General features: G+C 34.8%; 1 protein-coding gene across 21 annotated transcripts in view; it reads right to left on the bottom strand.

The window, feature by feature from the left end:
* RALYL (RALY RNA binding protein like) overlaps positions 1 to 14106 on the bottom strand; it is a 736337-nt gene that overhangs the window by 63128 nt on the left and 659103 nt on the right. For all 21 annotated transcript variants that reach the window (XM_045399163.2, XM_045399161.2, XM_065519414.1 and 18 more), the window contains one exon: positions 8887 to 8934. In XM_045399163.2, the coding sequence (XP_045255098.1) occupies positions 8887 to 8934 (48 nt within the window). The remainder of the gene's footprint in view (positions 1 to 8886; positions 8935 to 14106) is intronic.

The following is a 14106-nucleotide window of genomic DNA, read 5'->3' as shown; positions in this document are numbered from 1 at the left end:
CCACTACTTAATATACGTAGGGTGTACTCCAAGCAACCGATGGGGAAACCTGTAGAGGGTATGTAAACCCCAGAAAATTCGGTCACAAGACTCTTGAGCCCTTACGCTCGGTTGGCTCCCACCCTGTGGAGTGTACTTTCATTTTCCATAAATCTCTGCTTTTGTTACTTCATTCTTTCCTTCCTTTGTTTATGCATTCTGCCCAATTATTTGTTCAAGAACCTGGACATCCTCCACCAGTAACATGGGCTAACATGAGGGCATAATTTTTAATTTTACAACTTTTAATGGAGCTGAAATCTTTCTTAATTTGCATTGGGCACTCTTGAGTTAATTAGAAATAAAAGGAAGGAAGACTGGATGTTGTCCTAATGTACAAAAACATAACAAGACAAGGATAGAAAGAGGGGAATACTTTCTGGGATTGCAAGACGGGATACAGGGGTTCTTCAAAATGCAGAGGGAAGTAGGTGAAAGGCAGGCCAAGAAAGGCATTCTCATCAGAATTCTGTCCACAGTAAATCAAAGAAATTTTGCCTTTATCAAATATTAGATTGGCAAATAGTATTGAGACTAAGGAACTAGTTCATTTAAGATTATAGACTGACAGTAGAAATGGCAATCCAGCAGAATTAAATGGAATCTAAATCTCCAGGCTAGTTAAAAGCTTTAATTTTTTTCCTTCCTCTTGTTTTTCTTGTTCCTTACCCTTTTGGAGTTATATTTCCTCTCCTTTCCTTTAATAGTCCTTAATTTTCCCTAATATTTCTTGGTCAGAATAATTTTCTCCCAAATACTTACTCATCAAATAGATAATGGTTTCTAATGAAGCCAAACATATAATAATAATTCTTTCCTCAAGGTCTATTTTACAGTGAAAACTCTAAAACACCTGCTGTCAAGTAATAAATTTTAAAAATTCAGTCCAATTTTAATAAAACCAATTCATGAAGACAATTTGAGAATTTAATTTCTTCATTTAATAAATGTTTCTATTTTCTAGGTACCCTTTTCTTATTTTGCCTTTTAATGCTTTAAATAATATCTGACATATGTAACTTTATTACCTAGCAAAAGCTAAAAACTGGTAATATGAATTTTAATATTAGTTTATTTGATAAAATAGACATAACTTTTCTCTAGGAAGAATAAGGACATTTGATTTCATCCACTATTCTTAAACGGTAATTGTTTTTGGACAGAGGCAATTTTAAAACTAAGTGCCTTTTGGATAAAGCATATTAACACAGCAAATAAACATAATTTTAATTGTCTTTTAAAAATAAAGAGCTTGTTATTAAGCTTTAAAAATAATAAAGTAACATTTTGGAAAAAAAGTACATAAAAAAACTATAAAACTCGGTCAGACCTCAGAACAACTACTATAATCCTTTAATCTTTTTTCTATAAGCTTCCATATTTTTCACATAATTGAAAACATAATATATGTACAGTCATGTATTCTAGCTCGTTCTCTTTGGTTTATATTAAAAACATTTCTCAGGCCTGTTAAATGGTCTTCTTAATGTTTATTTTAATGGTTGTGGTGCATTTTCTCAGGTAGATACACCACATTCTAATAAATCATTACCTGATGGCTAAACTTCTGACTTGATACTTACATTTTCCTGTCAACAAACGTGGTTTCAAACACAAGAAAAGAAACTGGAAATGTAATATATGTGTAGTATTTTACTACTGAATATTAAATTTTCATTTTAGATTAGTAGTAACTTTAAACATTTTCTGATATTTACCTGTTTCTAAATTGCCCTCATGAAAACAATTCTTCCTTTTCTCTACTCATGAATCAAAACTTATAGTTACTAAGTAGTTGATGCTAACAAAAATATTTGGTCTTCCCTAGGGGGCTAAATTTTCTGGGCTGCGCAGAGGCAAAACCTGAGAACAAGTTTAGGGCCATATTCTCACCAGGACCTTTCAGTAGACCTACAAAGACCAATAACAAGACGACCAGAGAAGATCTTGCTCCATGTCTTGATTCAACCTCCAGACTTCCTTTTCATGATGCTTCACTTTGACAGATGTCTATGAAACCAAAGTAAGGTGCCTTTTCATTTCTAAGAAGGGATACATTTGAAATCTATACAAATAATTCTTATAGGCTGGTAGTATATCTGTTCCCTGTACTGTTTAAACTACTCAGAATTCACAAACTCTGCCTATAATTTCTACTCTGACTTCAAATAAGTCTTTGGTTACAATTGAATCAGAAAATAATTTTAAAAGACACACTTCACCCGAGACCAATAAATGAGTAAATTTCATTGCTCTTTTTTGTTATTAAGTTTTCCAAGGTTTTCTGTGAAGTTTTCTCCTTGGATCACATGGAAATGCTTCTTGAACATGCTTTTAAAAGCAAGTTGATTGCAATCTTGAATGATCTCTTTGGCAATATTTTGATTCTAATATAATCTTTGTAACATTTTGTATACAGCTTTGTGTAATTAAAAAGTTAACAAATTCAAAAGGTTGTTGTGGGGTTATAAGCCACTAAAATGACTTTCTCATTGAAGTCTTATAATTCTGTAAAGTCAGTAGTGTTAAGCCATTTTGCCCATGAAGGAAACTGGCCAAGAAAAAAGAGGTGACTTTTCCAAGCTTACCCAGTCAACACATGTGCATCTAGGCCTGAAATTCACATCTTCTAACTCCAAATAATACCATTGGTCAAGTGTACCATGCTGTTATTTTCAAACATTTCAAATGGAATACCATACTACCAGAGGATAATTCAAATTAGCATAACAAAACAGACATTGTTTCTTGTTAATGTTTTCCAATATTCATGAATATATATTGTGCTTTCTAATCAATGATCTGAAACAACTGTAACTTAGTGTTCTTTCATTGACTGCAAATCTAGTAGCTTCTTGGATCCATTAACACAAAGTCAAAATGGTTCCAGAACTGAACAATGCCTATTTTGGAACATTTAAAATGTATACGTGTTTTTTATAAAGGTGAAACACCTGTGGCATTTGTTTTTTCTCTGTTAATAAAAGTCTGCTTATCACTGGAAATTATAAACTGATCAGTGCTCTTCCTAATGTTACTGAAAAACGAGGTTGGATTTAGACAGCCAACATTGCAGAAGGTAAAAACCTTCCCTAGGGAGATTAAATATAATTTTAGGTATACATCTCCTTTTACTTGACTTGTTAGGGTATAAATACTTATGTTTAATGTATTAACATACAATGTCCTACATTCAGAGTCATACATGAACCTTTAAAAGAAAATGCCATTCAGTGCTGTAAACTATTGGGCAATGCTTTGTGTAAAAGAGAAAGATAAGAATTTAGAATAACCACTCATCTACTCTTTAATGATACTCTTACTGATCTCTGAAACCATGAATAGACAGGTCAATGAATCACAGTAAGGTGAAATATTTTGTAAAGTTTTCTAAGGTAAAACTACCTAAGGGTTGGAAACCCTCAGTCACATTAGAGTCTCCAAACCTGGCAGAAATAGAATGACAATATAATGGGGACATACGTCAGTTATTAAGCTATTGTTTTTTGGTTTCAGACCTACCCTTTGCCACAGATAGGGTTGGAACTCTGAAAACCACACTTCTGGAGGTGAGGGTTAGGGTTAGGGTTGGTTTTGGGAAGCTAGCTCTCTGCTGGGTTCAGCCAATAAAGGACCTAAGAAAGACTGCAGGACTGGAGCGGACTTGCTCCTTGTTTTGGTTTTTATTTGTGTTTTGGCTCCCTGCCCTTTTCAGCATTCCCCCAATCTAGTTTCTTCACCCTGACAACAACAATTCATTCCAGTAGCAGCAGCAGAATCCGGTCTGAGTAATTTTGCAACACTTGGAGAACAGCCACTCCACGCTCCCTCAAAGACCCCAGCACCTGTCAGCCCATATCCCCGTCTCAGAAATTTGGGTGTCAGCACCACAGGTTCTCCCTGTGGACTCAGACACAGCAGCACCATCTGAACATAATCTCCTATGCATAGTTTCAGCTCTGGTAGGCTCTTTTTCTACAGCAATTTCTGAGATCCCAAATCTTCCTTGGTTTCCCCAGTCCTAGAGGTGGTAGCAGCTTCCTGCAGTTGCTAACTCTAGTATACCATAGTGTTGTCTTTTTGCGTTTTCAGTTCTTCAATACCAAGTTAACAAGTTTCTATATGCAATTATCCCTGTTAAACAAAAGTAGTGTAATTTCTGTTTTTGAGACCTAAACAAGCAGCATGGGGTTAACAGAAACAGCTGAGCGCTCTCTGCAGGTAAGTGTGATCAGCTGTAGCTGGAATGCTTTGGGGAGTAGGAGAGGGAAAACTGGGAAAACAGAATAATCCAGAGAAGTCCCAAATAAACTACTATGGAAGAAAAACTGACCAACCAGTTTGTTTCTCAGTTTTATAGACACTGCTGTATGAATGTCAATATGAGAAATACATCTACCATTATTGTTTTTTTCTTTTTCTTTCTTTCTTTCTTTTTTTTTTAAAGACAGAATTTCGCTCTGTCGCCCAGGTTGGAGTGCAGTGGCACAATCTTGGCTCACTGCAACCTCCGCCTCCTGGGTTCAAGCAATTCTCCTGCCTCAGCCTCCTGAGTAGCTGGGATTACGGGCGCCCACCACCACACCTGGCTAATTTTTGTATTTTTAGTAGAGACAGGGTTTCACCATGTTGGCTAGGCTGGTCTCAAACTCCTGACTGCAGGTGATCCGTCCGCCTCAGCCTCCCAAAGTGCTGGGATCAAGCGTGAGCCACCGCGCCTGGCCCCATTATTGTTAATGGTTACTGTTAACTGTTAATACTAGCTAATATTGATTAAGCACTAAAAATATACCAGGCATAATGCTGACCATTATAATATGTTACCTCATTTAATTCTTAGAATGATTTCATGAGTTAGGAATTAATTTCATGCTTACCTACCAGAGGACGTAACAGATTTTGTGATATTAACTAACTTGCCCAAGTTTGCACCTCTACTAAAAAAGAGAGAAAACACACACACACACACACACAAATGCAAGAAGACTGTAACTTATGAGAAATGACTGTGGATTAGTAGTGACTCTGTAAGCTATGTATCTTATCCAGCCTTGCCATTCTGTTTTTATTTCATGGTATTCTATGTTTATAGGGAACTCTTGAGTATATCTACTAGTGGCAGATGCTTATGTCTTTCTTAGCCAAGTGCCAAAAATGGAAAATAAACTAATGAGAGCACAGACTGCTCAGACAGTCTGTTAACAATACAACCATACTGATCTACTGCACACTTATATGCCAAACAAATTGTACACAAAACAAATAAATGATTTTGAAAGTTGTTCATACTGAAGCTAAGTTCTTGTATAGTAGAGAGTCACCTGAAAGTGACAGCCTCTCTAATTATTTGACTATTTAAGGCCCTTGTTCTTTGGCAAGTAAGATGGATACATCAATCATCCATCCATCCATCTATGTATCTATCTATCTATGTATCTATCTATCTATCTATCTATCTATCTATCTATCTATCTATCTATCTATCATCTATCTCCATCCATCTATCACCTATGTAATCTAATGATTTTATTGAGCTATCATTTCTAAATAAAATGCAAATCCAGGCTTCCTTTTAAAGATGAGAAAACTGAAAACCTGACTCGCCTAAAGTTATAAGGCTAGTTACCATGTCAGAGGCATTCAAACCAGAGCGACTCCATCTTGAGTGAGGGCTAGGAAGAATGAGGCTGGGACTTGCTGGGCTGCATTTCCAGGAGATTAGGTATTCCTAGCTTCTAGAAGTTTATGGTTAAGGGAACAGATTAATAATGTTTACTAAACAGACCCAGGCCCATGAATGTCCTGATATCTCCACATCTTGAGAACAAAAGCATTCCTAATTTTGCTTTAAAGATAATCATATCGAGTCTTGCAAAATATAGTAATTAGAAAAATTAATCCTTTATCACAAACTTTGTGGTAGAGCACACCTCCCCATGGTTTTTGTTGTTGTTGCTGTTGTTGTTATCCTATGGATAAACAAGCATTGTACCTAGGGCGGGTGCATTCTTCCTCTTACTTTTGGGAATAGCCTACTCTGTCTATGGAGTAGCTATAGTTTCACCACCTTTCTTAATAAACCTGCTTTTGCTTTGCGCCGTGGACTCGCCCTGAATTAATTCTTGCAAGATGCAAGAACCCTCTCTTGGGGTCTGAATTGGGACCCCTTTCCAGTAACAGCCAGAACTTGGGTCTCTTACTGTGTCGATAAAACTCCACGTTAGGTGGAAATTCTTTAAATGTGTAAGGAAGTCACATGATAGAAAATAAAAGATGCTAAAATGGTTTTATATAGACAGAGTATAAGACAATGTACTTTATTCGTAGCAAGTGAAAAAAAGCTATAGTATGAAATATCTTTAAACTTATCAAAAACTAACATTTTCAAATAGTATAAAAACAGTCTAGATATCCTTCCTTAATAGTAAATGGGATTATTTTAATGCTGCCAGATGTTTACATCACGTTTAGAATAAGTTATTATAGGCTTCTTAATATTTAAAATAAATATATTTTATAGAAATTATAAAATGTTTTGAAAAATCATTCTTAAACATGATTTTTTTGTCAGAAAAGGATAACTAGTGAAATAAGGTGCTTAATTCAGTAGTGTGAGCATAGCAGCAATGCAGTTACAGTTGTGGGTCTGATTCCCAGGGAGGAATCGGCATAGCTCCATAGGCTGATATTACCCACCCCGTTGTGCATATTCACATAGTTGGTTATTGAATCTAAATTGGATACCTAGATTATGATCATAGTTCTGTCACTAATTAGCTGGGTGACCTTGGAAAAATGGCTGTGTCTCTAAATCTAAGGAGATGAATTAATAACACAGAGTATCCACTATGTGTATGGTTTACTGATAGTCCCCAAGGATACAAAGATAAGCAAAACTGATAATATGTTACCTCATTAGGCAGGGGAAGGCAGACAGACATGAATCAAACACCGCAGAAAATAAATATAGCAATATAAATTAGGAGAGGTGCTGTGAAGTAAAGGTGCTGGGTGCTGAGAGAGGGGAACAGAGGAACCTAATTTAATCTATGAGGGATGTTCGTGCTGAGATCTGAAAGAGGAGGAGTCAAGTGAACCAGATGGTGGAGGGAGGTATGAGGAGATGGAACAACACAGAGAAAGGACCTGAGGCAGGAAGAACTTCTTGTGGAACTTGCAAAGGGCTCTAGAGGCTGGAGCAGAGAGAATAAGACTCTTTAAAGGATCACAGTTTCTTCCTCTTTAAAACATCTATTGAAAACTTTTTTCTAAGTTTGCATTTTTATACAGTACCTAAGAGTTTTTTTTGGTGTTTGCATAATAGTTAAAGGCTTAAAATATATTTACCTCATTTTTTTGATCCAATAATCTATCTATAGTTGATCCTCATCTCTGGTATGCATACATTATTACCAATGTATACATTATTACCAATGTATGCATATCAGAGTTACCAATATTAGTTAAATAACACCAGTTCTCCGACAACACAAATTTTAGTTACTACAACATATAAACAGTAAGTAATAAAGTCCAAACTTTGCTTATAGCTTTTCCACAAATAAATACATAAATAATAAATGCGCATGATAATAACAATGGTCACCAATCACATTCCTTCTTTCAAAGTCTGTCAATGATTTTTTTGCTGTTCATTGATTATTCACTTCACTCACTTGTTTCAGATCATTAATTGTAATGCGTCCTTATCTCAGTGATAAAACATGTGGCATTTTACAAAATTGAATAATCAAAAGAAAGAATTGATCAACAAAGATGAAAATGCAGCAAAGAATCTAAGAGTGGTAATACTAGAAGTGAAACTCAAATAAAATGTAAATGAAATTACAGAAGAAATAGCTCACTACAGGGATGTTGATACTTCTCCACTCAAGAGACTCTAGGTATGGAGTCAGAGGAACTTAGTAAAGGGAAACTTATCGACATAAGTGAGGAAAGTGGATGTGATGTGATGAAACACATAAAGCTATGAAGGGGAAGTGACCCTGGCAAGAGAATCACACATTGAAAGAACTCTCAGAGATAGTTCACAACACTGATGGAATGTCAAAGCTAATTCAGCTTTAGAAAGGAGTATCCAACAAGGCATAAAACAGATGCCTACTCCGTATCCTGTCCTGAGTTAGGAAATGAGAAGGTATGCACTGTTTCCACTCCTTCTGATAAGTGTTCTTTACAAAGAACTAAAACACCTTAATTCTTAATATTTTTATTGTTTTAAATTATAGTATACTAAATAACAATTAGCTTTACTCTAGTTTCCTATTAATTTATAAAGAAGAGAATAAAAGTTGTTAATGTTTTGACAAACATGTTTAAGGTCATGAGACGATCCTGTTTCTTCCTCATTGCATGGTTTCATCTTGCATCATCACCTTTATGGCCTCCTATTGTCCTGCGAAGCAGGAACGATCTGTAAATTTTACGGACTCTACCCAATATAGCATTTTCAATGTTTTATTATGTACTTTAGAAGGTTGCAGTTATTTTTCTGAGCTTTCAAACTCGATCTTGAAGGATTCTAAATCAACAAATGACTTGGAAAATGATATTAGTTAACTAAATCTTTAGGATTTTATCTAAATATTAGACACCAAATCTTAGGTTTGAGCACCTCCAAAGTCCTAAAATTCCACGATCCACTGTACTCAAGTAAGTATAATGAAAATAGAAAAATCTGTATATTTTGTTGGGATTTAGTATTTTATTTTTAACTATAAAATATTGTTTTAAATACCATACTCAAGATCACCCATGAATAAAATGTACAAAATGGTTAAAAGATAATTTAAATCATAGGAAAACAAGGATGAAAAATTCACATACCGGTTGTAGAAATCATCTCTGTAGTAATCATAGTCAAAGACATAACCGCTAAAGAGGGAAACAAAAAAATTAGTTGGCATTTGTTTCAATGACATTAATTTTACTATTAACTTATGATGTTATAGCATAAAAGTTGTTACTTTTAAAATATTTATTTTCCAATGTAATTATGTATCCAAAGGACCTTCCAAGATAATGTCCAATTTGATATGTCATGCCAAATTATTACATGTTTGACAATGTAGAGACTGATAATGGTTTGTGTGGTTTGGAATGAAGATAAGAACAGGTAGCAAAATAAATACTTTAAAACTTTTAATTAGCTATGAATGAAGACCATAGTTTTTCATCTCAGACAAGATATCATATAGTTGTCCTTTCTTTCTGAGGTAATATAATTATCCCTTCTTCCTAAGGTATGTACAATGAGGCTACATAATGAACAAAAGGTATTGAAATAAGATAAATGGAAAGGTTTAGTAACCCATTCGTTATAGAAATGACAAACAGAAATGTAGTTCCTTGGAAATTCAGCATTTTTTAATTCTAAAAACTATGGATTCAATACTTTAAACAGAGAAAAATTAGAAAAATAACTGTGGCTGTCTTACCAACAATACCTTAATATTTTAGTATATTTAAACATGAATTAGTAAATGCATTTCAGTGATAAGGGTATTATGACTAAGCTCCCTAAAGGAATATATTTTAAAAAGTCACCTCCATCCACTTGCCTTGTTGTTTGAATTTATGAAGCACTTTATATGCATTTTAAATACAGTCATCAAAACAACTCTGTTGGACAGCATAACCCGAAGAAACTAAGGTGCAATAGACCTAAGGGACTTGCTCAAATTTGCATTCCTACTAGGTGACATTGCTGAGATTTAAGGGAAAGTTTCCTGATTTCACAAGTGGGGTCGTTTTCACAATACCTCGCACACTCCCCAACCTGGAAGAAGTCTTACTGTGATGATGAATGGAGTAACTGTACCACAGGGGAGTAATTAAAAAAAAAATTTTACTTACTCATTTTCTTATTGTGGCAAAACATACATAACTCCAAATTTACTATCCTAATCATTTTAAAGTTTATGATTCAATGGCATTAAGTACATTCACAAAATTGTGCATTGTCACTATCCATTTCAACAACCTTATCATCAACCTAAACAGAAACTTTGTACTCATTAAACAATAACTTCCCATTCCTGCCTCTCCAGACTCTGTCATTAATACAAATACAAATCGTACAATCACAGTCATACAATATTTGTACTTTTGTGTTTGGCTTATTTTACTTAGCATATTTTCAAAGTTCATCCATGTAGTATGTATCAGAATTTCATTCCTTTTTAAGTATGAACAATATTCCATTAGGGTGAGATATATACATACACACACACACACACACACACACACACACACATATATATATATGTGCCCATCTCCCAAGACTTTCCACTAAACTACTAAACAAAGAAATTAGAAAACTCCCAAATTAACAATCTAATACAGTACTTGGAGGAATTAGGAAAATGAGAGCAAATTAACCCCAAAGTTAGCAGAAGAAAAAAAAATTGCCAAAAGTGAAGCAGAACTGAATGAAACCAAGATGTAAAAATCTACACAAAAGATCAATAAAACCAAAAGTTGGCTCTCTAAATGAATAAACAAGATCCATAGACTGTTAACTAGATTAACAAATAAAAAGAGATCTAAACAAACACAATTAGAGGTGACAAAGATAACATTACAGTCAATCCCACAGAAATACAAAAGATCTTCAGAAACTATTATGAAGACCCCTATGTACACAAAATAGGAAATATGGAGAAAATGGATAAATTCCTTGAAACACACAACCTCTCATAATTGAACCAGGAAAAAACTGAAAACCTGAACAGATCAATAAAAAGTTCTGAAATGGGATCTGTAATACAAAAACCTATCAACCAATAAAAGCTCACGATCCATTGTATTCACAGCTGAATTCTACCAGACAAATAAAGAAGAGTTGTTACCAATCCTACTGAAACTATTCCAAAAAAATCAAGGTGGAGAGACTTCTCTCTAACTCACTCCATGAAGCCAGCATCATCCTAACACCAAAACCTGGCAAAGAAAAATAATACACAAAAATTGGTAGCATTTCTATATACCAATAACATTTAAACTGAGAGCCACATCAAGAGTGCAATCACATTCATGCTAGTCACAGACAAAAATAAAATACCTAGGAATCAATTTAACCAAGGAGGTGAAAGATCAAGGAGAACTACAAAACATTGCTCAAAGAAATCACAACATAAAATACAGAAAAACACTTCTTGTTCATGGATTGGAAGACTCAGCATCATTAAAATGGCCATGCTACCCCCATGCGATTTACAGATGCAATGCTATTCCTATCAAATTACCAACATTGTTTTTTAAAGAACTAGAAGAAACTATTGAAAATTCATAGGGAACAACAACAACAACAAAAGAAACTGAATAGCCAAAGCAATCCTAAGCAAAAAGAACAAAGCAAGAGGCATCACATTATCCAACTTCAAACTATACTACAAGGCTACAGTAACCAAAAAGCATGGTCCTGGCACAAAAATAGACAATAGACCAACGGAACAGGATAGAGAACCCAGAAATAAAGTCATACACCTACAGCCATCTAATCTTTGAAAAGTTCAACAAAACTAAGCAATAAGGAAAGGACTCCCTAGTCAATAGTGCTGTGATAGCTGGCTGATATGCAGAAGAATAAAGCTAGATCCTGACCTGTCACCATGTACAAAAATTGACTCAAGATGGATTGAATTTTTTTTTTTTTTTTTTTTTTTTGAGACGGAGTCTCGCTCTGTCTCTCAGGCTGGAGTGCAGTGGTGCGATCTTGGCTCTGCGTCCTGGGTTCATGCCATTCTCCTGCCTCAGCCTCCTGAGTAGCTGGGACTACAGGCGTCCACCACCACACCCGGCTACTTTTTTGCATTTTTCAGTAGAGATGGGGTTTCACTGTGTTAGCCAGGATGGTCTCGATCTTCTGACCTTGTGATCCACCCGCCTCGGCTTCCCAAAGTGCTGGGATTACAGGTGTGAGCCACCGCGCCTGGCTGATGGATTGAATATTTAAATATAATACCCCAAAATATGAAAATCTTAGAAGAAAACCTAGGAAATACTCTACTTGATATTGGCTACGTTTTCAAAAGCAATTGCAATGAAATAAAAAATTGACAAGTAGGACCTAATTAAACTCAAGAACTTCTGCACAGCAAAACTATCAAAGAAGTAAACAGACAGCCTGCAGCATGGGGGAAAATATTCACAAACTGTGCATCTAATAGAGGTCTAATATCCAGAATCTGTAAGAAACTGAAATAAATTATCAAGCAAAAAAACCAAATAACCCCACTAAAAAGAAGTCAAAAGACATGAACAGACACTTCTTAAAAGATGACATACAGGCTGACAACAAACATACGAATAAATGGTCATCATCACTAATCATTAGAGAAATGCAAATCAAAACCATAATCTCACACCAGTCAGAATGACTTTTGTTAAAAAATCAAAAAACAACAACAGGTGGAGAGGATGCAAAGAAAAGGGAATGGTTGCTAATTCCAATAAATATATTTGAGTATTTACTGTGTAGCAGAAATAGTGCTAGACATTTGATGCATTCAATAGTTATTGATTGAGGGGACAATCATTTTCATAGAATAGAAGTTCTCAGTATTTTCAGATGTAACTAAATAAGCTCACAAAGGAAATATGTGACTAAATTGTTTTTATAATTTTTTTCGGAGACTCTTTTTTATGCTGTAATCTCAGACAGCAGAATTTAATTGCAAGAAAAAAATATAACACACTTATCAATTATAAAGGTGTTGTTAATATAGATGACAGTAATGATTTCCGTTTATATGTCTTATACCTTCAGTAAATACTTCAATGATTGAAAAGCCTTCTGGAATTGTAAAAGTACACAAGAAAAGAAAGTTCATTTTTATTTTTTTTTCAGTTGCTGCTTAAATTATCTCGTCCAACCTGCTTATTTTTTGTTCAGTCCTGACTGCTAAGATGTATTTACAAGAACCAGTTATAGCTAAGTATTCTGAATTGTTTGATTCTCAAGTTCCACTGCCTGCCATCATAAACTCAATTTTACCTGTCAAAGTTAAAAATAAAATGAAATGCACAAACAGACCTGTCTTGGTAATCATGTCAAGCCTGCTTTTGTCTTAATGGTTTGGGCTTTTAGCAGAAATGTCATGGCAGTATTTGGCTCAGGTCATAAGCTATAAAATCAAGCTGGATTTCCAAGAAAGAGAAAGATATTCAAAGAGATTCAAAGATCACACCAGGGCAAGTCTGATTAATGGCAGCTATTGTTTCCCCAGTGTTCCTGCCCCCCTTCTCAGTCCTTTTTTTGCGGGAGAGGGTCTCTTTTTCTCTCTTTCCAGATTCTATCTTTCATAAAAATCCCCTTTTTCTTTCTGAGTAAACCTCTATTTGAAATCAACCACCAAAAGATGGCATTGTGAGGAGCCATACTCGGTTTTTTAAGGTATTTTATGTATCCTAGAACTGTATTGCCAAGAAGAATTGGTTTTTCAGTTAAGAAAAATCCCTGCCCCACACCCCTTTTCTCCCTCATGAACTGAGGGTGGTACTGTGATCCTTATGGGATGATCTATTTTAGAGAACTTTTGCAACTCTCACTTTAATAGTTTAGTATGACAATTTGGTTCTTAGGTAACTGAAAACAAAAATGATAGTAAATTAGATGTTTAGGGCACTGTCTAGGATGAAACTCAAGCAAGGAAATGCTGAGGTTTTTGTTGCTTGGAAGCATAACCAGTGGCTTACGGCAGGTGTCTGACCTAGAAAAATAAAATGATGGTTTTGAATGTTTAGTGAAAATAAATATTTCGTACTGTTTATTTAAAAATCTGGCACACTTTTATTAATTTTATCCTACTTCTCAGTGTGTCCTTAATCATTCACATTCACATTCTCTCAAAATGTAATGGGGAATCAGAATTGCTAAAGTAATTGCTTAGAGCCATACATCCACACTGTTTCTTTTATTACTGAAGATTAAATGAGGACCAAGTAACTTTCCTGAAATTTCATTTGAACTTTTTCATTTATAGAAGAATCACAACTCATTGGGTTTTACAATATATGTAATCAATTTTTATCTAATCCCTTTGA

Source organism: Macaca fascicularis, chromosome 8 (assembly GCF_037993035.2).
Source record: "Macaca fascicularis isolate 582-1 chromosome 8, T2T-MFA8v1.1".
In the NCBI taxonomy this organism is placed as follows: domain Eukaryota; kingdom Metazoa; phylum Chordata; class Mammalia; order Primates; family Cercopithecidae; genus Macaca; species Macaca fascicularis.
This window is presented reverse-complemented; position numbering and strand designations above follow the sequence as displayed.